Raw genomic sequence first — 25,903 nt, forward strand, 5'->3', positions numbered from 1 at the left:
TATATATATATATATATATATATATTCCGTAAATAAAGTTTTATCCGTTGGAGTGTGGTTCTCTTGTTGAAAGGATTCAAGCGCGACGATATTGGCGTTATCCATCAGTGTCGTCGGACGGGATCGGTTAATCGTTGATTGGCTCAGGTGGGATCGATAAAATACTGGGCCACTCGCTCTTCTCTTGGTATTCAGAACGGATAACTGCTATCCCGTTTTCACGCGCGGAAGGGAATAATTCCGGGCAGACACGAGGAAAAAGAAGCTGCAGCACACTCTCTCGGAAGGACATATATCGGGGAAGCTGCGGTCCCGGATGTAATTAAAAGGTAGCAATCAACGAGCCGGGCAAACGCGTCGCCTCTTGCTAGTCTCGTGTCGTGATAAAAACGTCTCGATTGTAAAAACGGCTTTTAGAAGTAAATAAACGAGACCATCTCGCGAGAGTCCCGAACGTTATTGTAAACTTTCGTGGCGACTGTCGCTATAAATTAAGTAATTATGTCCGAGCGACACATACCTATGCTTTAACCCATAATGGATAACTCCTTTTGGATACTCGAAGAAATCTTTTTAACTCTTATAGTGGGTACTTTCAAACTCCATGTATACTTCTCGTTTCCTGTCTCATAACTTTTAGATACGCTGAAATATGTAACTTTGCAAATAAAAACATATTCAGTACGAAAGTCTGTGACATAGTCAGCATTTTATTTATGTAGCGTAAAACGGAAGGGAACTTCGAACTCATTAAAGTAAATTATAATATTTGATTATCAGCGTCAAAGATGCTTATTAACATCAATATTACTAAATTGTTTGGCAATTTATTTTATGACATTACTACCTTAATTTAAAATTGTGTTTAAAGATAATAATTTCAACGCGCAAGAATTGGATATGTATATAAATTCATATTGAAATATCATTCAAGCATTAAGATCCATCTTAGACCGATAAGGTCTTTTCTTCGTTATTTATTGTATAATACTTGAGTACGGGTTACAAAAAGTAAATATCAAGTTTAATATTATATATAAGCGAATAAATGTATTCAGAAATCGAATGTATTCTCTCTGCGAGGATTGACGAGCTTCGCACTATCATGAAATGTCATTTTTGACAGCTACACAATTGCGTATCTTTTCACGCGCCGCGCTTACATTCGCGTATAACTGTCGCCGTAAATAAATAGGATACCCCGTCCGGCGCTATATGCATTAATTACCACCTTTTATCGGCAACGTGCGTTCAGCTGCCTGAATGGCAGCCGCAAAACTACCCTATTCACGTTGGAAAAAAGGAGATTGCCATCAAATTGAGGAGAAAGGTGGAATAGTAGCACGGGAGATTGAAGCTCGAGAAAGACTCCGTAAGAGCCGTCGGGGTGAATCCGCTTTTCCACCACGGGCCTTAAAGGGGTACTCGAGAACGCTCACTCGAGCACTCGTTCGTTAATCCGGAGTCTCTTTTACGGACAAAGTGTAATTTTCCCGTCGTCAAATTGCTTGCAGAATACGACGGTATAAGCAGAGTCGACGGAAACGGATAGTAGCGGTCCACTAATGAAAATACCGGGATCTAAGCAGAAGTATTCTCCCTCTCTTTCTCTCTCTCTCTCTCTCTCTCTCTTTTTCTCTTGTTAGTTCACTCGCTTGTTTACGCAGTTTTAACTGCGTTCACGATTAGCCTAAGAAGCAATTTTGAGAATGATTAATATATACCGACGAGCTTTCACGCCCGACTGCAACCAGATCGCGTTATGCAAGTCGAGGATAAATGACGTTTTGTCAAATCGAGTTGGCGTTTGTTGGCTTCGGAGAGCATCCTGTCTATCTTCGTACTACATCAAGAGTGATTTCTTTCTCGGTATAATAAATGGACCTCTCGTTCTGGAAATGCGTTGTGCGCGTTTAAAATATGATGTAGTTGAGCGTTAAAGATCTCAGTCTTTGAGCGCGTAAAAAGGTCAAATGTTGCTTCCTTAATCTACGTTGCATAACGCGAGTCGATCAGTTTGCAGGTTAGTACTTTCTCGAGAGTTTGCAATTTTGATCATAAATTTTGGCGATATTAATAACATTTGTGATTAGTCGAATTGGAGAAGGCTTTGAATTTGATTTTTTATTGCAATGAAGCAACAAAAATTTATAGCAAAAGATAAAAGTGTACAAATATTTATGTATTAATTATACTTACTGAAATTAATACGTTGTTTCTGGAACGACGCAAATTTCGGCAATAACAAAAAAATTTGTAATCGAAGAAAGCTCTGAATTCGATTTTTTATTGCAGCGAAGCAGCAATTAAGGATTTAGCAGAAGAGAGACCGGTTAGGACGTCGATGAAAATGTACAAATGTTTATGTATTAATTATAATTACTGAAACAGCACTGAGAAGGTTATGTGACGGTACATTTCACTTTTTTTTTCTTGTAAATAAAGTTAAAGAAGGAAACGTCGGCAGAATACACGGATATTTCTCTCATAATTGACATGCCGATAATTAATTTTATTCACGTTGCTGCGGAAAAAAAAATGGATTCTTTTGATTGATGTAAATACACTCATCCAAAGGAATGAGCACGCGAATGTTTGCGCGTCTTGGATGTATACTTTATAAAAATAAGTAAACGACCGCATTGCAGCTTGGCTTTATGGCTTGCTTAGCCGGCTCGAGCGGGCAATCCCGTTTCAATAAACTTCTTCTGCCTCCAGCAACGTTTACTATGACGCATGCTGGGGAGGTTTCGGTTTGATTTTTGAGGCGTGAGCAGAAATGCGCCAGCTAGCGCGGTTTATGCGGTTTCGGCGTAGCGATTTCGACACAAGCCAAAAGCTAACGATCGGTTGGCCGGTAACGGTATGACTACCGTTCAAAATCAAATTACGTGCGGCTAATTGAGCGGGATGCCGGCCGTAGTTACGAAAATCCTCCAATTTTCGTAACGCCATTATTGGGGTGTCGACAGTGTTGGTTAGGATAATGAGATCTCGGTACGTATTATGGAATTATTCGGAATGGAACAATTCCGATCGGAATTGTTCGATTGGTCTCTTATGGAAAAAAACAGCTATAATTGAATTAATAAGATTTATTTGGAATTAAGCAAATTTTGGTAAAAATATAGTTTTCTATATAAATGAAAGTTTATAATAATTACAAGTTAATGCTATTAACAATTAAAGTGAACGATAAACTCACGTAGATAGATTTAAATCGCAGTTACTATCTCAAAATGGCATGAATTTATGGGTTTTTGTTTGCACATTCTGAAACAAGTTGATTTTCGATTACACACCTTTAATTAAAAAGTTATTAATAATTAAAGTTTCGAGGAATAACATTCGACTCAGGTAGATTGGTTTGAATATGGTAACTTTTTAACTAAGAGTATGCAAACGAAGAATCGATTAGTTTCGTAATATGCAAATAAAAACCTATCGATTCATACTATTTTAAGTGTAGTAACTACGATTTAAATCTGTCTATCTGAGTCCACGAAACTTTAATTGTTAATAACATTAATTAAAGGCGTGCAAACGAAAAATCGACCTATTTCGGAATGTGGAAACGAAAATCTATCGATTGAAACTAGTTACATCTAATTTGCTTGTGACTGGAGGCCTAGGGTGAAATTAGCCCACTCCCCTCCCCCCTATCTCAAATTGTTTTTAATAACTTTTTCACCGGAAGTGTGCAACTGAAAATGCGAAATGTGTATACACGTGCAAACAATGTGCATGAGCTATAGAAAGTTAATTTTTTTAGAAGTTGGGAAGCCAACTTCACACGGGTAAAAATTACTGCTTAAGTTTTAATAACGTACAAAGTTTTGCACTCATCCAATAAACAGAATTTCTAATTATTATAATCAGATATTCTGGTACACAAACAGAGAGAGAACATTTAAGTACAATACCAGTTAGAACGAATGGTTAGTGCGTATGTATGTAGTAACAATATCCAAGTATCTAGTTTATAATTATATCTGTATATCTAGTTGACTAATGCCCAATTTCTTTACCTCTAGATAACTTAATCCAAGAGATATCTCCCAGAATACAATGGAGATATCTCCTGAATAAGGTTATCCACAATTTATCTGGAAGTGAAGAAATTGGGTATAAGGAAAGAAGGACATGGTTAGATTAGCATGATACTTAAAGGAGTATAATAGAATTAAATTGAGTTTCTGATTATTATAATTAATCTAAGATTTCAACTGAAAGTTTTGTTATTTTCATTTACATTCATGCAACCAAATGTCTAATTATTGTAATCGGAATATGTGCAACAAAATTTGTCTGGTTATTTTAATCAAAAGTATGGATCGTTCATATTTTACTAAATAATCTGATTATTATATTTTTCAAGCTAACGTTTTTCAGATTAATTCAACCAATTTTGTAAGTATAGGTTTCTATCGCATTTTTCTAGGAAAAATGGAATAATCCCGATTAGAATCCACTGGAAACAATTCCATAATATGTGCCCTGCCTTTATTCGTGCGATTGCCAAGAAACGCTCGATTAAAATGATGAAGTGGTTCGATAGATGAATTCTGCGAATCCGTCGAGTTTGATTTGACATTTATAAGACGTCGTAGTTATTGCGATTCTCAGTGGAAGAATTTCACATAAAGCTTGTTTTGAGATACTTTCTCAGATTCCATATTTCGTAGAGGATTATAGTCGATTCTATTCGTTTCTCCATTGAATAGTTTAAAGCTAAAACTTTTAGTTGATTTCTGTAAAATACGATGATCAAAAGCTCTTCAAGTTTTAAGTTCTATACGGAACTTTATGCTAAGTGTTTTACCTGACACGAATTTCAGTTAAAATTCGAAAAGACACGTAAAAGACTAGTCAACCTAAACTCGAACAATTATTTTAAACTTTTTTGAAATATTTTGACATTTTTAGGAGTGGCACTTAGTTAACAATAAAAAAATTTCTGCTCTTTCTATTTTTATACGTATATTTTTATCTTGCAATTGCTTCGAGCAATTCGAATTAGTTTAGATTTCACGTTCGGACAGATTTACGTAACTGCTGTCTTGTGTCTTTTTTCATAATTCTGTAACATTGTGCTCCATTTGGATTTCATCGCGTCGATCGAGCACAGATCAAACGGGTAAAAACTTGCCCGTTTCTGGATGTATGCGATGTCTGGCGGCACTCCAACAAATCGCTGAAAACACGGATTTATTTTGGTTGGTTGCAAAGCTCATTCATCCCCGCTTGATATTCGGTGCTCCATCTACCATGGATTAATCTCCCCTTCCCCCCTCTTCTATCAGAAATTAATCCTAATCAAATTTTACGTCCAACTACGCCTTTTACCCCTGAACTCCGTCACTTAATTGTCGTGTTTACGCTGTTCTACCTTTATAAGACCAGTATAATAGAGACACTTTTAAAATGCCAAGGACCCAGATGTTTCATGTTTATTCACATACCTCTTCTTTTTATAGCTCCAATTAGTTACAGGAAATGAAACTTCATCAACACTCTCAAGACACTTGAAACACCTTTATTCCTTCGTATATAGAATCGAATAGAACGATCTTAAATATAAGATATATTCAAAAAGAGACACGTGGGTGTTTTTTTTTTAAGTTGATAATGTTTGAAGTCTTGTCCTTGTGCAAGCTTCTTTATTCGTCTCTCTCAACATTTCTTTTGTCAGATTCTTCGTCGTACTTCCAACAATGAACTGTATATTGGGACGCGAAATTGGCAGCGTCGATATTAAATCCCGCCAGATTTATGGCAGCCTCTCACGAAGAGAAAAACTATCGTCCTTCGACGGAAGTTCATTGGCCAATACACTTCGCTTTTACCGCCGCGAACAAAAAATTAGAGAAATTAAAACTTGATCCGTTCTCCAGTCGATCATTATGGTATAACTCGCGGTCGATTACACGTCTTATCTGTAAACGTCCCAAAGTTTCTCGAGTTGCTACTTCGGTTATTTCCGTAATAACACAGTAAATCGCAATATTAATTTAGCGGTGAATAATCGCGCGACTATAGAGATTACAGAATCGAACAAGTGATAATAAAAATGATAAAACGCTTTTGCGTCAGCATGAAATAAAAGTTGACGTAATATGACGAGAAGCGCGTTCGAGAATAAATTTTAATATTTGTTTTATAAGTAGCCGCTTTGCATAATAACTCCTCGCAACTTTCGAAATTCTATGTCTTTTTTTTTTTTAGTATTGTGCGATCATGAAATTAAAAATCCGCGCCACTGGCTGATCAGTTTGACGACTTTGAGTGTATATATTGTATATAATTTAGCGCGAGAAATCAGTTCTCTTGGGATCTCTATGGTGACCAGCTTCCTCTCTCTATTGCGCAAATAAGAAATTCATGGTAGGTGGAACGTCGCGAACTCAATTATCTGTTTGCCAAGTTAGAAAGGCGTAGGGAAAAGTAAAGCCGAGTGGAAAAGCGAAAAATCGATGCCCACAAAAGATCGAATGAATAACGACGGTACAAATGCGATTAATTATTGATAAAACCGACTGTAAAAGTTCCCAATTCTAGTGTGTGAATCGAAGTAAGGCATTTCTATTATTTCTGATAACAAAGTAATTTCGGCAGTCGTTTGATCGTCAGTCATCGTTAGGAAATAAATTAGGTAAATGTTCTTTGTGGCATTTATAAAATGCTTGCATTAGTATAAACAATAATATTAAATTAATTTTTAATTTGAAGATGAGATATTACGTTCCCTTTTTTGGCGTATCTATGTTTCAAAACCGATTAATAATTAACGCGTGATTTATAAGCGCAAAGACGAAATGTATAAAATATTCAAAAATTATTGTAAGATTTCCTTTGATAACCGAAAATGTTATTTATTTTGTATAAAAGAAGAAAATATTAAATCTAATAACATATAATAACGTTAAATCTAATAACGTCTAATGTCGTTAAAAATAAAAATGAAATATTTAATTCCCCTACACTTTTTCGTAAAGTAGAATAACTTGAAATAATCGCAATCTACCTTATATTTCCTAATGTAGATCGTGCTTGAAAAATAATCCGTCGCAAGAAATATCGTCGTATAAGACGCACACTCGGAAAAATGTGTTCTTGATGAACACACCCTTCAATGTTATCTCTTCAAGAGTCATCGATTACGTTTTTGTTATCGCAGGCACATTTGTTCGCTTTTTCCAGCCTAACCTATCTTTTCATTCGCTTGGTCACTCTGGAGTTAGTTTGACTGAAATAGCTACTACTAAGTGCAAGTAACCGAGTTGCGTTACACAGAGAGAAAAATTTTTGGTATTTGTAACTATAATTACATATTATAATTGTGATTATTATTACTTTAAATTCGCACCTAACAATAAGTATTTATAGTTCTACCAACAAATATACATGTATATATACAGAGTATCTTGACCTTTTTTGCCAATCACTTTTGTATAGATAGAGCGGACTAAACTGAGTCGAAAAGTCCTTTACCATTTCTAAAAAAATTGCAAAATATTGGTCTTGAATAATTTTTTACTCAAATACTATCAACTTTACAGAAAAATTGCAAGAGACAAAAATCATTTATTTTTTTCTCATAAAGTTCTGAGAATTTTTTCAGAATTTTTTAATACCGTATTTTCTCATGTTGGTAAAAATAAGACAATGCAGTACTAAAAAGTTGATAAGAAATTCTGAAAAAATTCTCAGAACTTCATGAGAAGAAAATAAATAATTTTTATTTCTTGCAGTTTTTCTGTAAAGTTGATAGTATTTGAATAAAAAATTATTCAAGACCAATATTTTGCAATTTTTAGTAATTAATATTTTGTTAACTGTTGCGAAAAGTGCAAAATGGTAAAGGACTTTTCGACTCAGTTTAGTCCGCTCTATCTACACAAAAAAGGTCGGGACACCCTGTATGTGTGTGTGTGTGTGTGTGTGTGTGTGTGTGTGTGTGTGTGTGTGTGTGTGTGTGTGTGTGTGTGTGTGTGTGTGTGTGTGTGTGTGTGTGTGTGTGTGTATATATTTGACAATCGAAAATGACAATAATTATAATAAATATCGAAATTACCACAAAAATTACTATAATTTATAGAAATTGCATTTTTGTAGTAATAATGACTATAATTATAGTAATTTTCAGTTACCAACTAAATATATTTGACATAATTATACACATAATTATTATTACTTACATTATATTATAGCAATAATAATCATAATTATGGTAACATGTAATTACACTATAGTTATACAAATACAAATTTTTCTCAGTGCGTGGATGCACCCTCGCGCGGTGCATTCATCGAATCGAAACAATTAACTGCAATGCTGCATGATGATAGGCAATTTATGATGCCCAATTTGTGACTCGACATACTGTGATTGAATCTGTACTCTTAATGATAGCTTCGAAATCATTATATTGTTGGTGCATAGATATTACACACGATAAAAAAAACTACGCAACGATAACATAACAAACTGTCGTTAAAAGCAGAACATCGGCAAACGTTCTTTTTTTTTTCATCAAGAATTTGTAAGCACTTATGCTTATGATGTGACAGCCGGATTAAAACTTTGGAATTAAATTAATGTTTTAAATCCTTTTGTCGATTGAACGATTGGTAAAGATTATCGAGTTTGTAGCGTACGATTTTTGCTGAACCGGTTTCTGAAAGACGCTGCCCGGAAAACAAGAATCTTCATCTCATTGGGTGCTTTCCAGCAAACGACAAGGATGTACATAATGATTCACTGTATTACACTGTGTCATCTCTGTGTCTCTATTGCTGGAAAGCACCAATTGTCAATCGCTCACATTGAAAAGTCACTGCAGCATATAAATCTTACACGTCACACATTATAGTATCTCTTTGATTAATGTAATATTTATAACGATTTGACATTTCAGCAAAAAGTATCCGAGATAATAAGAAAATATGCGCGATTTTAATTATTTATTGGTTCTGTATGCGGGAACTCTCTTGTACTTTAAACGCCCACGTGCTCTTGCGTGACATATGTGCGCCGCAGATCATTTGGATAATTGAAGAGGAAATAGGTGCGCGTTGTATTTTGTCAAATTGGCCATTATCTTCTCGGTATCTGTGAAGGTAGCTTTGTCATTCGAGCGCGAACCCCCGCGCTCTTCATGCTCGTGCCGGGTCGAACTGTATCGATAACATGACGAGTTATAACGGCAGTAATTCCGCCGTTTTCCATATTGATCAATCTCGTGATGTAGGCGCAGCGACGGTGACGGGAATCGGGATTTTGAGTCACCGAGCACACGCTAATATATTCCCCGCGAAATGCGCCGAGTACATTTTCGATAGATTTACGTCGACGACGACGCTTGATGGAATAACTGATCGGGTTTGCCAACTCCCCCGGCTCGGAATCTCTCCGGAAATTTCAGGGATCTCCGGGTCCCCTCGGGTTTTCAAATAGAAATATCTTTACGCGACATATTCGCTTGTATTTTCTCTTCTGCGCTTTTATCGGTCTTTCGGAAAGGACGTCATCGCACGATAAACCATTGCTGATGAGAAAAATCGATCCTTTCTGTTTCAGTGTTCGGAGCGTCATGCACAGATATCTGGAGAAGAATAATGAAGTAAACTTCGACAAAATATTTAATCAAATGTTAGGTGAGTAAGCTATCGCTTCGATAGTCCGCCCTTCGTTCACCACTCTCTCGTCCCTCCGCTCTTTGACGAGATCAAAGACAAAGGGAGAGGCTTAGATTTAGTTTGTAAAATTGCCCAATAAATTCGCCCAACTCATCCAATCTAATTGCGCAGCGAGGAGAACCTTCTCTCACACAACGTTTGCGTTTTTATCTCTCTGTTCTGTAGTACAATCCAATTATATATAGACTTCAGATATCGGCATTACCTCTCCTCTTTCATTCTCTCTCTCTCTCTCTCTCTCTCTCTCTCTCTCTCTCTCTCTCGTTCTCTTCATTCGACACAATCGTACGAAATACGTGCATTTATTATTCATGTAGATAAACACAGTCGCGGCTTGCCGATTAATTCTTGCAACTTGTTTCGCGTCGTGAATTTCGGAGATTTTCAACATAACGCGACAACGTAAATATTCATCCAGGCAAAAAAAATTTCACCGAAGCCAATCCCCCAATGTAATCGACAGTCTCGTTTATGAATTGCTAATTACGTATTCTATTCGTAAAGCGTTATTCAATTTCAAGCACCAATTAAATTATTATCTCCCAAATTAATCGTCAATAATATGATCGAATAATATACATTCGATTCCCCGTCACAAAACGAAATGTGCCATTTGATCCCCGGCTGTTGCCCTCGCAGTCCTTTTGTCAGGTGCGCCTGTAATTTGATGCAATGGAGCGACAGAATTTCGGAATAAAGCGACAAATTTTAAAGCGCGAAGCGATATCACCTGCGTGCCACCCTCTCTGTAGGATGCTGGGCGCCCCGGCCAATCCCTCCTTCATCACCGGCTCGAGATGACCTGGAAAAACCTGATCCCTTTGGCGGGACCGCGCCAATTTACACGGATGATTCGTCTCTCTGTCACACCAGTTATATTATTATTATTTTTTCCCCGCAAAAGTAGTGAAACGGCATTAAATGTAGCGAGAGCTGTGATAATTTACTGAAAGTTCGCCGATGTCAAGCAAACTCCACATGTACTTCCAGGTTACCTTTTATTCAAAGACTTCTGCGAGACTGTAGCGGAGGAACCGATTCCGCAACTTAGGTTTTACGAAGAGGTTCGTGTTTTTTAGCCCGCATACACTACATATATATATAGTTAAATTCCAGTAGCGTCGCATATATACCACACACTGCTGGCCCGATTGCATAAAGGAATATTTATTTGTGCATTGTAGATCAAGGCGTACGAGAAGCTCGAATGTCCGGAAGAAAGGAGAAAACTTGCCCGTGAAATCTACGACAATTACATTATGAAAGAGTTACTGTCTCATTCTCATGTGAGTATATATGTTGACACAACACCGCGAATTCTATTTTGTTCCGTAATAATAACTGGAGAAAAATTTTCTCTTTCCATTTCTCCTTTATATGTATATATATCATTTTTTAATGAATGGCGACGCGTCTATTTTTTGCAGGAATATTCGCAAGAGGCGGTAGCTCACGTGCACAAATATCTTATGAAAAATGAAGTCCCAGTTGACTTATTTGAGGTAAGTCATTGTCTTGTGACCTTATCTACGCGATTGCGCGTACGTAATCGATATTATTCGTGATTAATAAAATTTCTTCTATTTTTGTAGCCGTACATCGAGGAAATATTTAATCATTTGCGAGGGGAACCGTTTCAGAAATTTTTGGAAAGGTACAAATAACATTCTGACCGTTTTTTTTTTTTGCGAATAAACTTGCGTGACGTAATTTGTGATTAAAAGAAAAATTGTATGTTTCTAGCGATAAGTACACCCGTTTCTGCCAGTGGAAAAACTTAGAGTTGAACATCCAGGTACAGATAAATCAATATTTATTTCATTTTGTTCTCCCTTTTTCAAGAATGGAATTTTCAAGATTAAATTATCACGCGCTTTATAACGGAAATTGCAGCTGACGATGAACGACTTCAGCGTGCATCGAATAATAGGCAGGGGTGGCTTCGGCGAGGTGTATGGTTGCCGGAAAGCGGACACTGGCAAGATGTATGCCATGAAATGTCTAGATAAAAAGCGCATTAAAATGAAGCAAGGTGAAACGTTGGCTCTCAACGAGAGGACGATGCTTTCGATAGTCAGCACCGGGGTAAGAGACTTGTATTTTTTTCTCTTTTATCAAAAACAATGCCTTCAAATTTAAATCACGATGACGCTAGTATGATGTGACATAAAAAAGCATTGTCATCGCAGATGGACTGCCCATTCATAGTGTGCATGACGTATGCGTTTCACACCGTTGACAAGCTATGCTTCATATTGGATCTGATGAACGGTGGCGATCTGCATTATCATTTAAACCAACGCGGAATCTTTACCGAGCCGGAAGTGAAATTCTACGCCGCGGAAATGCTCCTCGGCCTGGAACACATGCATAGCAGGTACATCGTTTACCGTGATCTAAAGCCTGCGAACATATTGCTGGACGAACACGGTCACATTAGGATATCGGATCTGGGATTGGCAGTCGATTTCTTAAAGAAAAGGCCGCACTCAAGCGTGTATGTATATATAGCTGAAACTCGATCGAATTTTTCCACGTGTAACGTAATGCTCTGAATATATAATACTCTTCATTTTGTAACAGCGGCACGCATGGATACATGGCGCCGGAGGTAATTGCGAAGAACACCCCATACGATTCGAGTGCGGATTGGTTTTCCTTCGGTTGCGTAATATTCAAGCTCTTGATGGGACGTAGTCCGTTCAGGCACCTAAACACCAAGGACAAACACGAGATAGACCGTATGACGCTGAATATGGTATGTCGCTTTTAACATTTCTGGTCGTTTACTGCATTATATATATCGGATGATGATGATGATATTTCAAAAGCGAAAATTTACATAAATCTTTTTGTCGAGCTAAATTACATTTTTTTGTATGTGCTGCCATTTGTGTTGAATAGAATAGATCTGTAAAATATTCCAGACTTTTTCTGGTGAATTAATAGACAGCTATAAATCTCAGTTAACTTATTTTTTCTTTCTTTGGAAAAGTAAGGCATAAATTTTTTTTCCATTTTGATTATTCTTTATTTATTAATGGAAAAACAAATATATATATATATAATTTTATATTTAATTTATTTTAATATGTAATTTAGCGTAAAAAAGTTATACGGCTTTTCGCTTTTGACATCACAATCTAATGTGAATGTAGTGAGCGACCAGAAGATTCAAGACAATTTCCTAGAGATTGCTCGAGGAACTTATACACATGAAGATTTAATCTAATTTTTTTAATCAAGCAAAACGTCTCCAGCCTTGGAATACCGGAGACGTTGTCGCCGGAAATGCAGTCGCTGTTAGAAGGTTTACTACAACGGGAGGTCAGCAAAAGACTCGGCTGCCGTGGTAACGGTGCGAATGAGATAAAGGCGCACCCGTTTTTCAATGGTATCGATTGGCAACAGGTGTATCTGCTAAAGTACACGCCGCCGTTAATACCGCCGCGCGGCGAGGTCAACGCCGCGGATGCCTTCGACATCGGCTCCTTCGATGAGGAAGACACAAAAGGAATCAAGCTGACAGATGCGGATCAAGAACTGTACAAAAACTTTTCTACAGTCATCTCCGAAAGATGGCAGGCTGAAGTGGCCGAGACTGTGTTCGAGACAATCAATAACGAAGCGGACAAGGTAAGAGATAAATATTTCATCTAACTGCCTATAATAACTCCATGATTATCGAGTCTTTACTAATATAAAGATTTTGCTTTGTCTCGTCCTCTATAGATGGAAAATAAAAAGAAAGCGAAACAAAAACAGCGGTTTGATACAGATGAGAAGGGTAGGTGTATCCCATATCACATGGATACTCTAGAATCTAAATGGAATTGTGATTCTTACATTAACCATTTGTACTTGCAGGTTCGGATTGTATATTACACGGTTATATAAAGAAATTAGGAGGTCCATTCGCGAGTGCATGGCAGACGCGCTACGCAAAATTATATCCAAATCGGTTAGAGTTACATCCGGAATCAGCAACTAAGCCTGAGCTCGTATTTCTTGATCAAGTAAGTACATCATGTACCGGAGAAAAATATTGAAGGGGATAAGAAATCAAATTATGATTTTCAAAATATAATTAGTATTACATCTCATACTTGACATGCGACACAATACATTTTCTCAGAAAAAGGGTAATTATGCGATATAAAATATCTTTAGGTCGAGGAAGTAGGAGCGGATCTGCAACTGGTAAAGGGGGAACAATGCATCGTAATGCGTACAAAGGATGCAAAGATCGTACTTACAAATGCCGTAAGTGAATCTTTCATTGTCTCTAGATAATACTTTGTGATAAAGTGCAACAATTAGAACTCAAACAAATGACTTTAACTGCATAATCTAACTATTCAAACAATTTAAAGTAGAAATGTTCGCGTTCGGATAATTCGTATAATTCGAATGGCGTTAATAAAGGCATTAATCAGATCTTAGCATAGAACCTCGAAAGATCCGAGAGATTTAAGATTATTCTCAAGTAGGAAGTTTGAACTATCTATTGAATGATCGTTCGAATTATCTGATCATTGAAAAGTTAGAACATTAAGTTTCGAACACCACTAATAATGATAATTGATTCACCATAGGACGAGATAAGCTTGAAAGAATGGGCGCTCTCGTTGAGATCGGCACACAAATGCTCAATGGAGATGCTCGGAAATATGGCGAGAAAAGCAGGCAAGATTTACGGGACTGAGCGGGACGCAGTGATTCCGGCGACGCAACGGTCGACAAACGGCAACTAGCCCCTTGTCGTCATGTGCGACGTCGCACCGTCATACTCCAGTCCCACTGCCCCGCAGCAGCGACAGCAGCAACAACTTTTTTTATACTAAACCGATGATGAGGAAAGCAGCGATGAATAGGAAAAAAGGATTTAAGAAGAGAGTGAGAAATGGAATGGCAAACAAGTAGTGCCACTTCCTTCTGGAAGCTCGTTCTGAATTTTAACGTAATGACGTTAAAAAAAAAAGCGGCTAAATCCCTCTTTTCGGCACACCTCGATCAAACGGAACGTCCCAAAGAAAATTTCGTTATACGGCGGATAGCGCTGCGCTGTGTATTATAGATACTTTAGCCAAGTAGTGTCGTATCGTGCATACGTTCTCCCAGGGCCATGAGAATAATGCGCGCGCGCCCATACATACACACAATACATTTACACAAACGTACACTTATACATGAAACAATACGTACACATACGCAAGTAATTGCGGCTCCTTCTGGTCACTGACGCGGGCGCGTAGGCATCTCGTTATATTTGTACATTAGTTATATGTGCAATATGTGACGTAGCGACTAGCGACCGACCGAGCGACGAACAAAAATTGACAGATAACACACGGGAATACATGAAACACATCCGGTAGTGTATTATTATGACCTAGTACTCTCTACACGATCCCGTATTCTTATTATTTTCTACGCGTTTCGTCATATCGCTCGTTTACTTAATTTATTTACTAATGTAGAGAGAGAGAGAGAGAGAGAGAGAGAGAGAGAGAGAGAGAGAGAGAGAGAGAGAGACCAGTTTTATATTATCCTTACGAAGCAAAAGTGACCCATTATTTATTGTGTTGTTAAGTGCGAGAGAATGAGAGAAGAAAAATAAGAAAACTTTGTTTGTATATTAACCAAAAGTGAATCGAATACCGAATGCATGCAACATATGTATGCTCGAGTGGATATATGCGAGTCCGCTCCGGCAATAAAATATGCGATGAACGTAGATGAGAAGAGCTTTTTTTCGTCCTGCATCATATGTAGATCAACACTAAAAATCCAGTAAGTATTTGTGATCTCCATTACGTTATATTTTGAACAGATCGTAATCTTTACGTAATCGTAATCGAACGATGTGCGAAATTAACAAATGTTCGATTTAGCAGTTATATGACAAAGAACTACATATCAATGTCACGAATGAATTGATCCATGGTCCATTTTTTATATCGTAATAATCGAAATTTGGTACATTTTTGAAAGATAGATTTTATTTCGATAATCACATTTATTAATCAAATAACAGTTAGCATCCTGTAATAGTTTTCATTCGTGAGATTTACATACAAATTAATACTCATAATTTATGTACGCGTGTTTGCTTCAAACTATTTAATATTCGCTGCGCACTTTTCGTCAAGATATATATATTATCTAGGGATCGTTTGTAGAACCGTGAAAAAATTTTATTTTCTAGGCTTACATCAAATAATTATAACGTATTAAACTCATCGTAAGATTTACACAATACGAACATTATAATTAGCGATCACTGTGATAAAGAAAAAGAGAGTATATATGATAAGAAACACGTTATATTCTATCTATCACGAATCTCCTTCAACAATAATGCTAACGTGAAATCTACCGATCCGGCTGATTTGAGTCTTCGTTCCAGAGCTTCGAAGTCTGTTCTTTCGAGCCACGTTGGCGGATCGTTCTCCCTCGATGGCAAAGGACACAGCAGCCTTTCGACAGCGGCGCATAATCCGCACCACTCCCTAAATCCCAGCGGCTGAGTTATGTTTCCTATCACAGACTTTATATAAGATCGCTGCTCATCCGTCAATGCCTTCCCAACCACTTCCCGAAGAGCTTCTTCAATATCGCTTGGTGAAATGCGTCGCGCGCTATGCAACGCCTCTTCGTTAAATTTATTAAATATTCGACCGAATATCAATTTTCTTCCCGACGTGACGTAGGCGTGTTTACTGAGGTACTGAAGTGACGTTAAACCTGTAACGATTACGTTGTCGTGAGTTCCAATCGATGAGATAAAATAGGAAAAGGTATTATATAGCGTATGATGTATTATAAATTCTAAAATACAGAAGCTTTAAGAAATAATGGCTTGCGGGAACGTTTTGTTTAATAATTTTTACTTGTTTTAGTAGAAAATCACATATTGGAGTATCGATACGTATTAATCAATCGTGCGGCATACCACAAAGACTTTGACTGTTGAGCAATTCAAATCGCGCCGCTTGACGGGAGAATATCCGAGGAGCGTTTTCCGCCGATGGACTGGCACTGGTTTGACGAGATCCCCGCAAAGTATATGCATCGCCTTTCACCCGTAACGCTTCTTCTAAGGCGATTCGTCTCTAAAACAATTAAATTATTTATAGAAAAGATTTTTATTGGCCGAAGGCAATAGAAGATCAGCATCTACCTTGATTGAGAATTCCGCCTCCACCTTGTCACGATCCAGCTCTCTGCACAAATGCTTCAATATGTCTGGTTCGAGAAAACTCGGAGGGATCGTGTGACTTGTTGCTTGTGCGGATGTTCTCTTGGGAGACGTCGAGCCATCGACCTCGCCGACGTTTACGTGAAGCCTGTTACAATTCATTGAAGAGAAAACGTGATTTTTTTTACAAAGAATTAATTTTTAAAGAATTAAGACAAATCAATTTTTTTTTATTCTCAGTTGACTTTGTATATATTCTCATAATATATATATAAACATAGTGTAATTTCATGCAGATGCTTAATTTTTATGGATACTAACGACGATCGCCGTGATCCGTTTCCGATCTGCGAAACCTGCGTTACCGTAGGCTCAAGCGGATCGCGAACTTCCGTTTGCTGGCCGTAAGTCGAGCCCCTCCTACACTTTCTTTTACGTAATCGCTTTCCCCGTCTTCGTGTAATTGTTGGTTGCTGCTCGTTGTCGCTGTCGACTTCTTCCTCCTCATTTCGGGACGAACTCTTTCATCGATGTATAAGCGATGGTAATATTATTTTTAAAATGTCGAGCAGTCTCAAATGAGAGAAGAAGGTACACGTGTAGCTACCTCTAGAAACGAAATTGACTTACCGTTTCGCATTTTTCAGGGATAGGCGAGGAAAGTGACGAAGGAGGTGGCACAGGTATCGCTAACGAATGTTGCGGTCGTGAGGTCGGCTTGCAGATAAATATTTCGCTTTTCCGAGGTGTTGGCGGTAGTTCGAGCGTAAGAGCGTGCCAGCTGAACGTCTCGTTTTCCTAAAACCCGAACAAACTGTCGATAACACTTTCGCGAACGGACATTTCAAATAGAGAGAAACAAGAATCACTTGCAGCTTGAAAAGCTAGTTTCAATGTTGAAAGCGTTTGGGAATGTTTAAAGTTTAAAGTATTCTTTCAGTATCACAATATCTCTTCATGGATTATTTGCTTTCACAAATTATTAATTATTTTAATAATTAAATTATAAATAAATTAATTTTAATTACCTGCAACATGTTACTGCATAAATTAGTTGATTTTCTTTTATATTTTACATCTCTATGTAGAAGGAATGGTTTTGTTGAACTAGCTAAAAATTAAAAATTTACAGATATAAATCTGAAAAAACTAATTTTATTGGACCATCAAAATAATTATTTACAATGATAATGCTGCAAAAAATTTTGTCATTTTAACAACCAATTTGAATGTCCTACATATAATTATTTTAATGGTCTGTTTAAATTATTTTCAGATTTGTATCTAGTTAAATTTTTAAGTCCTTCAACAAAAACCGTTCTTTCCGCGTATTTATTTTGTTTATATTTTATTATTTTCATATTACAATAATTTTAATTACCTTCTCTTTTGTGTATATTTTATTAGTGCTTTTGTAAGAAAATTCTGTATTTTATCCTAACTACAGCAATTATCTTTGCAATTATTCTTAGATCGCTTTATCGTTTCTCCTTTGATAAGGAAACTTATCTTCGAGCGCAATGAGTCAATCTGTCTACAACAAAGGCCGAAAGAAAGACATCATCAGCGACGACAAATCGTCGGCCGAGACTCTGTATCTGACACCGACCACCTGCTGGTTCTGCGAGCTCGTTCGGAGATCCAGAACCAGGGTGGTGCGCTCGCGCGGATTGCAGGTCACCGGCAAATCTTCCTGGGCTGCGCGACCAGTTAACGCCGTCGGTCCGCTGGCGAGCGTGGGCGCCGGGGTCAAAGGTCGCGAATCGGTTTCCGTGTATTTCCGGAAGAGCTCCTCGGGCACCGCCGAAGCGGTCATCTCAGTATTGTAACCATTGCCGCCACCTCCGACATTTCCAGCTGCGGTCTCGCCACCACCTCTGCCTGCACCCATCGCTAATAGGCTCGTCCGTATCATTTCCATCTCCTCTGGCAGCAAAAGTGCTTTCCCTTCGGACGCCTAATGAAAAATGTATCATGAAAAATGCGCGAGTTTCGTTAAATGACATACTAAACGAAACTCGCTGTAATTTATAGGAAAGACGACAACAATTGAGATTAAGTACTTTCTTCCCTAGCTTTCCTAAAATAGTTATCTATGATAGCTCTTAATTTAATCATTCGCGTGGAGTGTTTAGGATATTCCGGCCTCACAAATTTAAATGTATGAATACTATATTTATATAATTTATTATACACATACATTTAACGAAATTGTTTTATAATTTACAAAAATTTTGCAATTGTCTTTATCTAAAGGATGTACAAAATATTATCGATTTTTATTTAATTATAAATCATCAAAGAGAATAATAAAAATTGGGAATAATGTTGGGATGTCAGAAACACCCCACGCGAGTAATGTAGGATCAATTATTATTTTGCATTATGATCATACATATTACGCGTTCCATATTACTCTTTATAATATAAATGTTACTCTCTTGTGTAGAAATATTTTTTTACAATATCACACTTATCTTTTCCCTTACGTAAGGTATGAACTTTTTACCCATGTGTCCTTAGCGCGTCGAACCACCTCCTTTGCCTCGCAATCCGCCGGATGGTTGCACAATACCGAGCAACCGTAAGGATAAGGATTAAAGAGGCCGGCAAACGGTCGAAGGGCGAACGGCGCTGCTCGGGTACAACCCGATAATTCCACGCTCTACGTATATATACGTGATATTTGAATAAATAAAGAGAAGGGCTGACGTAAAGGAAACGGGGCGCACGTGCGGCGCTCGTCCCGATTTTGCTAATATTCTTTTCTTTTCTTATCTTCACCTTAGGCTTCGGTCTGCGAATTGGCTGAATTCGCGCGGACAGGAGACCAGTCGCACTTGCGATCCCAGCCATTCTGATCGGCGATCGCTATGACCCGTTTTTCGTATATACTTGGTATTTTACACGCAAATGAGCTGTGCTCCGTCCGTTGGTTACTGCCTTGATACCACATCGGCACGTTGCTACGTGTGACCGATGGGTCGATCGAGGAGAAGTTATGGCTTGCATCCGTGGTAACGCGATCACGTATGTACTTGGTCTCACCAAGTACTTTACACGACATCGAATTCACGTCCTGACTTGCCTGAGAAACTAAAATTTCCCACAAAATATCGATGTACTTACGTAGATCGTAAGAACGTCGCAGAAACGTTTCACTGAGAGAGATTCAGCAGTACGTTTATTTTGCAACTATTGGAAGTTTTCTTTCACTGGAATAACTATTTATACAGTACACTTTATCCGAGAGACATTCTGGGAAGGTCCTTAGGATGTTCATAAAACATAGAGATGTCTCCTAGACATTTTTAGGACCTCCGTTGGAGATCTGTATATACTCGTATGACTATTCCTGTAAATCAATGATACGCAACCTGCAGTTTATAAATCGGATGATCCATCTATGAATTTTTTGTGGCCATTAACTTATATAGCCGAAAATATAAAATCATATCTTATGTAAACAAAATAAACATTATATAGTCCAAAAGATTTTATCTATTTCTAAAAGTGGCTCTTTAAAAAAGGTTGCATATAACTATTCTAGACATAAAAGTATAATCCAATCAACACGCGAATAAAACGTTCTGCGCTAAACACGATCATTCTGAGGGCCATGGCACACAGAAAAATTTATAAGCAGTAAGACGTAAAGTAAGATAATCAATATGTTAAATTTGCTATTGTTTATGTTATAGCCTTACAGTCTCTACTGTGATTGATTAATTCGCTTATTGCTTACATTTTATTGCTTAAGTTTTTTGTGTGTTTTAACCCGTACATTGTGTGGCTACTGCCCGTTTCCATTAATATAGATAAACTTTAATCTCAACATACGTTTCATTTTTTTTTCATTTTTAGAACTAGAAAAAGATGAAAAGTAAATTGAATCAAAATAAAAAATAATCTACATTGGTAGGCATGGTATATATTATTTCTGTACGTTAGAATGCCCGACCTGAAGAAGATGGCAGGGTGATGATTGTGTTTAATAAGTTTATTATCTTTACATAATACAACTTTGCAATTGTTTTTGTAATTTACAACAATGATCCCTTAGATCTTCATCTGCTCGTCCAACCATGGATTGTCCTGCGTATGCCCAGAATATTTCTTCTTATATTTCAAACCAGTAACGAGGGTGGAACTTTTCGGGAACGCCGTTTTGCCGTTGAACATCGTGTCGGTATCTGGAGAGAGAGAGAAAAAAAAGGAAATTTTATCGCTGTACAAACATTGGTCCGTGGGCCGTTGGAAAAACAGCGTGACAGTTCTGTAAATTCTGAGGGACATCTCACCCGGATGGAATCGATGATAATTCTGTTGAATGTGCAAATTCTTGGGCAAATCTATTCTACTCAGCGCTTCGTATGGCGTCGTGCTGTCTACCGATGTCGAATAAAATTGCTTCAGATCCCCTATGTATTCAAGATTCACACTTATTTATTATTGTCGATTGATCGATACCGTACGTCAGGTTGGTGTAAAATATTTGTCATTTCTTATCATCGAGCTTTGTGTCAAAAAATAAAAGAAAATCAAAGTTTGAAAGGGAGGGCTCGGAAGATGGATCTTTAAATAAATAAGAAGGTGTATCAAAAGTTTGCCAATTTCGATATTGCTTGGGAATGTTTTTTTTTTCAATTGATAAGTATAACGAATCTTTGACACTTGATAGAGAAACTTTTTTGTTTGCTAACCGATACTCTCGATGGTATAAAGCAACGAGTTGGGGACAGAATGCTTAAACTCCTTCTCGCAGGCGACGAACAGCTTAAAGCGAAGAACGGGATCCTCGAGCTTTGTGTCATCGTTCACGAGGATGGTTTGACTCTCGCAGATTCTGTCGATTCTCTCGACTACGTTTTCCGGGGGTGTGTAAGACTTTTGCGATCTCAGAAATCTGAAAGCAGAATATACGCAATCGCGACTCAATCGCGTCTCACATTGATCGTAGATAATAATTCGGCGACATGAGATTTCTCGGTGTGAAACATCTTGAATAATTTATGTCTGTTTATATCTAACTTATTTTTTATTTTTTTAGGATTAGAAAAAGAAGGTAAAGAATAAGTTGAACCGGGAAAGTTAATCTACATTATGAAAATGGACAAAACAAAATAAATCGAATTCCGATGGTTCTTCACGATGATATTTAATACCTGTTCAAAAGAAAATTTTGAAATGAGGAGTGAAAAGAAAACGATCTCTTATTATTTATATCAACACCACGAATGTGGTTTCGTTAATTTTTGGCAAAAATAAAAATAAGAATGCAAGTTAAATGCAACGGGAGAGTAACAGAAACGTAATCAAAGCTCCTAGAAAATTGAGACATCAAAATGTTCATGCTTCTTTTGCGTTTCGTTGGATTAATTTTCGTCTTCTAGAAGGAGTCGATTATGTATCTTACAATAAGGTGAAAATTTTACAAGTAAGCAAATTCATTAAGAGTCGACCAAACTATAAATAAAACTATAAATATTCTAGTAAATTCGCTCACTTGTAATTTTCACTTCGTTTTAAGACATACATATTCGACCTCCAGGTTAATTATTATCTTGAAACGAGGTGACAATTATAAAAATGAGCAAATTTACTAGGTGTCGATCAATGGAATTATAAGCGTTTTAATAAATTCGTTCACTTTTGTAATTTTCACCTCGTTTTGAGAAGCACAATTGACCTGAGATCCAGACAATTGAGAAAGAGAGAGAGAGAGAGAGACAAAGGGAGAAGAAAAAAAGAAAAAGAAATGAGAGGGGAAAAAAAAGATAAATCTCTCTAAAATTGGCCAATAGGTCTGTTCTTTTTGGCTGAACTTTTGCGCTAGTTCATCTTTCTTCCTTTTCTTTCCAGCAGAAAAGAAGAGGAAGAAAGATGAACTGGTGCAAATGTTCAGCCAAAAAGAACAGACCTAATGACAACTGCCAGGACCTAAACGTTCGGGACTCGCGCACTTTTCGCATCCGGGAAAGGAATTTTGCTCTCTTTTTCTCTCCCGCGCGATGAAATTTGTCGTGACGCGTGAGAGGAAAGGACAAAGGGTCCTGAAAGAGGGGCAGCGGTGAAAGGAAGGGAAGAGATCGATGCCCGCTGACCGTACGGTGCTGCCATCCCGCGCGCTCCTCTTCTCTCATTGGACGGCGCTGAACATCGGCGTATTCGGGACATTCGGGTGCCCTGCACCGAAATTCGCGAAACGACGTGGCGGCCCGCGGCGGTTCGCTTTCGTAAACAATAATCAATAATCAATCCTAGTATGTCGCGGGTACCGTGCGACGCCGATCGCGACCACCTTTTCCTCCTCGATTCAACGTCGTTTTTCCAGGAGAATCGATCTTGTCGATGGCGATCGTCACGGATGATCACTCCATCCGGGGAAGTCACTCCGTCGATTAATCTGTCTGTTAATTGCGAGAAGGGGAGAAATTTAAATGAGAATCTTTTCCGCAATTATATATACACGGCGTTCTTGGAGTCAACAAACCCGATCGTATTGGAATCGTTTCTCGCATGTTTCTTCTATACTGTTCGATTTTTTGTGTGAAAAGAAATGTAATATTTTTCTGTTGAAACCGACCCTTTTGTCTACCATTGCTGCGTCACCCGCCCATCTGGCGCTTTTGAAAAACTCGCGGAAATCGCACGGTCAATTTTTCGCTCGGCAATTCCCGTTTCTGTGAATGTAGTTTAATTTTAACCTTGATTCAACTAACTCTTTATCCTTTTCTAGTTCTGGGAATTAGAAAAAGATGAAAAATAAGTTGAACCGAGATTAAAGTTAATCTATACTGATAGAAATGGATATAAATCGCACAGCGGTATAGAAGTATAGATAGATAAAGACGTTTATTGTACAGCAAGCTCTGTAAAAACATAGAAATAAGAAAAAAATATAAAAACAGAAATGTTTTCAATTAAAGAAGGTAATATAGTAAATTGGTATATAAAAATTAAACTGGTATCAAAAGGGGAAAAAAAGATTGACGAAAGACACGAATGTAAAGAAACACTAATAAAAACGTAAATAGCGAACAAGTCGACACAATCGACAGTCGAATATTCTTCTTCGGTCCTTCATTTTCTTTCCTTTTTTACTTTTATTTATTTTTAGTACGTTGCGACTTTAAATCGGCATGTAGGTCGGACTAATATCCATTTCTACCAATTTAAATTAACTTTAATTACAGCGTAACTTACTTTGTATGTTTCTCCGATTCTAAGAATTACGCTCATTTCTATCAATGTAGTTTAATCTCGGTTCCTGACCTTATTTTTTTCTAATTGTATAAATTAGAAAACGATAAAGAGCAAATCGATCCAAGATTAAAGTTAATCTACATCGGTACATGATAAAAGTGGACATTAATGGGTCTTTTCCACCAATATAAATTAACATTAATTTCAGTTCAACTAACTTTTCATTTTTTCCAATTGTAAAAATTAAAGAAAGATGAGGAGCAAGATAAAGTTGATCCAAGATTAAAGTGAATCTACATCGGTAGAAACGGACATTAAAAGTCGGAGCGCGGCGTCACGGGGGTGGAAGAGGGGCGGGGGAAGCGAGGACGCACGGCCCTGAGGACCTGTCAGATTCGTCGGGCGATTGGCCGAGGCGCGGGGGAGTGGTGGTAGGAACGGTTAATATGGCCGCGGTGCGGCCACCGTTAGTCAGGCAGCGCCGCTACGTAACGCAAAACGCAAACGCAAACGGGAAATTTCACCGTACGGCTGCGCGACGCGAGGGTCGCGAGGCGCTACGACGTGTCGGACGCGACCGCGCTTACCCGCGGGCGGCGAGCGATACCCCGGCAGAGTCGATCCGCGCCTTCACCGTCACCGTTGGCTTCCTCGGCTTCTTGTACTTGTACCGGGCGATTCCACGACGCGCGGTCACCTGTGGGGAGAAAAAAGCGGAAAGAAATGACGATCTCGGTATTCTCGGTGAGTAGTGACGCGTGTGCCGTCGCCCACGAACGTGTGACTCGCGCGCTCGACGACGCGAGTGCGTAACGTCCGATGGATGGCTGGATGGTGTTTGTGTGTGTAGACGCGCGTGGCGTCTTGAATTATTAGAAATTCACTGACCGTGGTGCTGGCGGCGAGGATAGCCGATGTACTTTTAAACGCGCTGATAAACGAGCCATGCCTGATGAGCGCCGCCATCTTTTTCACGCTCGTTGTCGTCGTCGTCGTCGCCGTCGCGGTGTCAATAGCAGCAGCGGCAGCAGCACCAGCAGCAGCGGCGACGGTAGCCGTCGACGGCAACTAGAACTACGGCAGTGAGCGTTAGGGGGCGCACCCGGCGGCTGCGCTTGTTGTTTCCCATCGCCGACCGCCGCCATTTTACGGTCGCCATTGAGAAGTGAAAACCCTCCTAAATGTACGAATCCGAGTGAATAAAGCGCGGTGTTTAGCCCGCTCTCGTACCGCGGAATCTTCGTGCAAGCGGGATAAGATCGGCGACGGAGTTGCCGTTCGAGTGTTAGACTAAATGAGTGTACGGCGTACGATGGAGAAGCCATGACGCATCCGTCGCATCAAACCAACGGCGCCAGCCTGGAGGACTGCCACACGAATTTCTTCGCACTGGTGAGTGGATCGTCCGCGTATTCGCGGACGCGCGCTCTTTGCCCGCAATTCCGATCCTCTCATCCCTGTCCCCGGGAATACCCAATGATATTGGGAGTCTGCTCTAAATTTCCGCGCGACTCGGTTCGGCGAACGCGAGACGATCTCGCCTGGAGAACGGGAGCGAGAGGCCCCCCCAAGGTGGCCGCCGCCGCCGTCGTCGCCGTCGCTGTCGCTGTCGCCGGCAGCATCCCACGGCCCCGTAACGTCACGTCGCGACGACGCAAATATGAGCGAGCGAGCGAGGAACCGAATGAACGAGTGAGCGAATGAGAGCGAGAGAGAAAGAGAGAGAGAGCGAGAGCGCGACGGCCACCGTCGCGCCCCGAACATTAACCTATATTCGTGGCGACGTCGCCGAGTGTCT

The 25,903-nt window shown here is 38.8% G+C and overlaps 4 protein-coding genes across 8 annotated transcripts in view; 2 read left to right on the plus strand and 2 right to left on the minus strand.

Moving 5' to 3' along the window:
* Gprk1 (G protein-coupled receptor kinase 1) overlaps positions 1-15,645 on the plus strand; it is a 24,908-nt gene extending 9,263 nt beyond the window's left edge. Inside the window, exons 2-16 of one of the 4 annotated variants that reach the window (XR_001940083.1) lie at positions 9,580-9,656; positions 10,689-10,762; positions 10,883-10,984; positions 11,126-11,200; positions 11,291-11,352; positions 11,442-11,493; positions 11,592-11,783; positions 11,888-12,195; positions 12,282-12,456; positions 12,945-13,334; positions 13,431-13,485; positions 13,566-13,714; positions 13,869-13,961; positions 14,294-15,174; positions 15,211-15,645. Coding sequence is in view for 3 of the 4 variants with exons in the window: in XM_018506320.1 (XP_018361822.1) it covers positions 9,580-9,656; positions 10,689-10,762; positions 10,883-10,984; positions 11,126-11,200; positions 11,291-11,352; positions 11,442-11,493; positions 11,592-11,783; positions 11,888-12,195; positions 12,282-12,456; positions 12,945-13,334; positions 13,431-13,485; positions 13,566-13,714; positions 13,869-13,961; positions 14,294-14,452 (1,963 nt within the window). In the remaining variant the exon portion in view is untranslated. Of the gene's footprint in view, positions 1-9,363; positions 9,382-9,579; positions 9,657-10,688; positions 10,763-10,882; positions 10,985-11,125; positions 11,201-11,290; positions 11,353-11,441; positions 11,494-11,591; positions 11,784-11,887; positions 12,196-12,281; positions 12,457-12,944; positions 13,335-13,430; positions 13,486-13,565; positions 13,715-13,868; positions 13,962-14,293 lie in introns of those variants that run through there. The other 3 variants (XM_018506322.1, XM_018506320.1, XM_018506321.1) reach the window with 3 other exon arrangements.
* A 121-nt stretch (positions 15,646-15,766) lies between these two features.
* Positions 15,767-19,755, minus strand: LOC108760159 (uncharacterized). The gene is made up of 8 exons (XM_018505962.1): positions 19,684-19,755; positions 19,409-19,564; positions 18,512-18,856; positions 17,530-17,697; positions 17,221-17,420; positions 16,882-17,047; positions 16,654-16,813; positions 15,767-16,445 (listed from the first exon to the last, which is right to left on the minus strand). The coding sequence occupies exons 1-8, from the start codon at positions 19,753-19,755 to the stop codon at positions 16,030-16,032; spliced, it is 1,683 nt and encodes a 560-aa protein (XP_018361464.1). The 3' UTR covers positions 15,767-16,029.
* A 1,126-nt stretch (positions 19,756-20,881) lies between these two features.
* On the minus strand, positions 20,882-25,155 carry mRpL50 (mitochondrial ribosomal protein L50). 2 transcript variants are annotated; one of them, XM_018506238.1, is made up of 5 exons: positions 24,998-25,155; positions 24,693-24,803; positions 21,603-21,805; positions 21,201-21,320; positions 20,882-21,092 (listed from the first exon to the last, which is right to left on the minus strand). In XM_018506238.1, exons 1-5 carry the CDS (start codon positions 25,069-25,071, stop codon positions 20,959-20,961), a joined length of 642 nt encoding a protein of 213 aa, XP_018361740.1. In that variant the 5' UTR covers positions 25,072-25,155; the 3' UTR covers positions 20,882-20,958. The 2 variants fall into 2 exon arrangements, with proteins under 2 accessions (XP_018361740.1, XP_018361739.1); XM_018506237.1 differs by having other exon boundaries at positions 24,693-24,802; positions 24,994-25,151.
* Positions 25,156-25,419: 264 nt separating this feature from the next.
* Positions 25,420-25,903, plus strand: part of skd (mediator complex subunit skuld) — a 32,860-nt gene continuing 32,376 nt past the window's right edge. Inside the window, exon 1 of the mRNA XM_018506235.1 lies at positions 25,420-25,497. The gene's annotated coding sequence lies outside the window, so the exon portion shown is untranslated. The remainder of the gene's footprint in view (positions 25,498-25,903) is intronic.

The sequence above is a fragment of the Trachymyrmex cornetzi genome, unplaced genomic scaffold, assembly GCF_001594075.2.
Source record: "Trachymyrmex cornetzi isolate Tcor2-1 unplaced genomic scaffold, Tcor1.1 scaffold223, whole genome shotgun sequence".
Classification (NCBI taxonomy): Eukaryota; Metazoa; Arthropoda; class Insecta; order Hymenoptera; family Formicidae; genus Trachymyrmex; species Trachymyrmex cornetzi.

What these genes read in the sequence shown, in the direction of transcription:
- LOC108760159 (XM_018505962.1), bottom strand. Translation starts at nt 19,755, where the DNA reads ATGGCTGGGATCGCAAGTGCGACTGGTCTCCTGTCCGCGCGAATTCAG. An exon ending in AACGGATCACGGCGATCGTC is followed by an intron (nt 17,048 to 17,220) that starts GTTAGTATCCAT and finishes GAATTGTAACAG; the next exon opens with GCTTCACGTAAACGTCGGCG. An exon ending in AGGCGGAATTCTCAATCAAG is followed by an intron (nt 16,814 to 16,881) that starts GTAGATGCTGAT and finishes TAATTGTTTTAG; the next exon opens with AGACGAATCGCCTTAGAAGA.
- mRpL50 (XM_018506237.1), bottom strand. Translation starts at nt 25,071, where the DNA reads ATGGCGGCGCTCATCAGGCATGGCTCGTTTATCAGCGCGTTTAAAAGT. An exon ending in GTATCGCTCGCCGCCCGCGG is followed by an intron (nt 21,806 to 24,692) that starts GTAAGCGCGGTC and finishes TTCTGCTTTCAG; the next exon opens with ATTTCTGAGATCGCAAAAGT. An exon ending in TTATCATCGATTCCATCCGG is followed by an intron (nt 21,093 to 21,200) that starts GTGAGATGTCCC and finishes CTCTCTCTCCAG; the next exon opens with ATACCGACACGATGTTCAAC.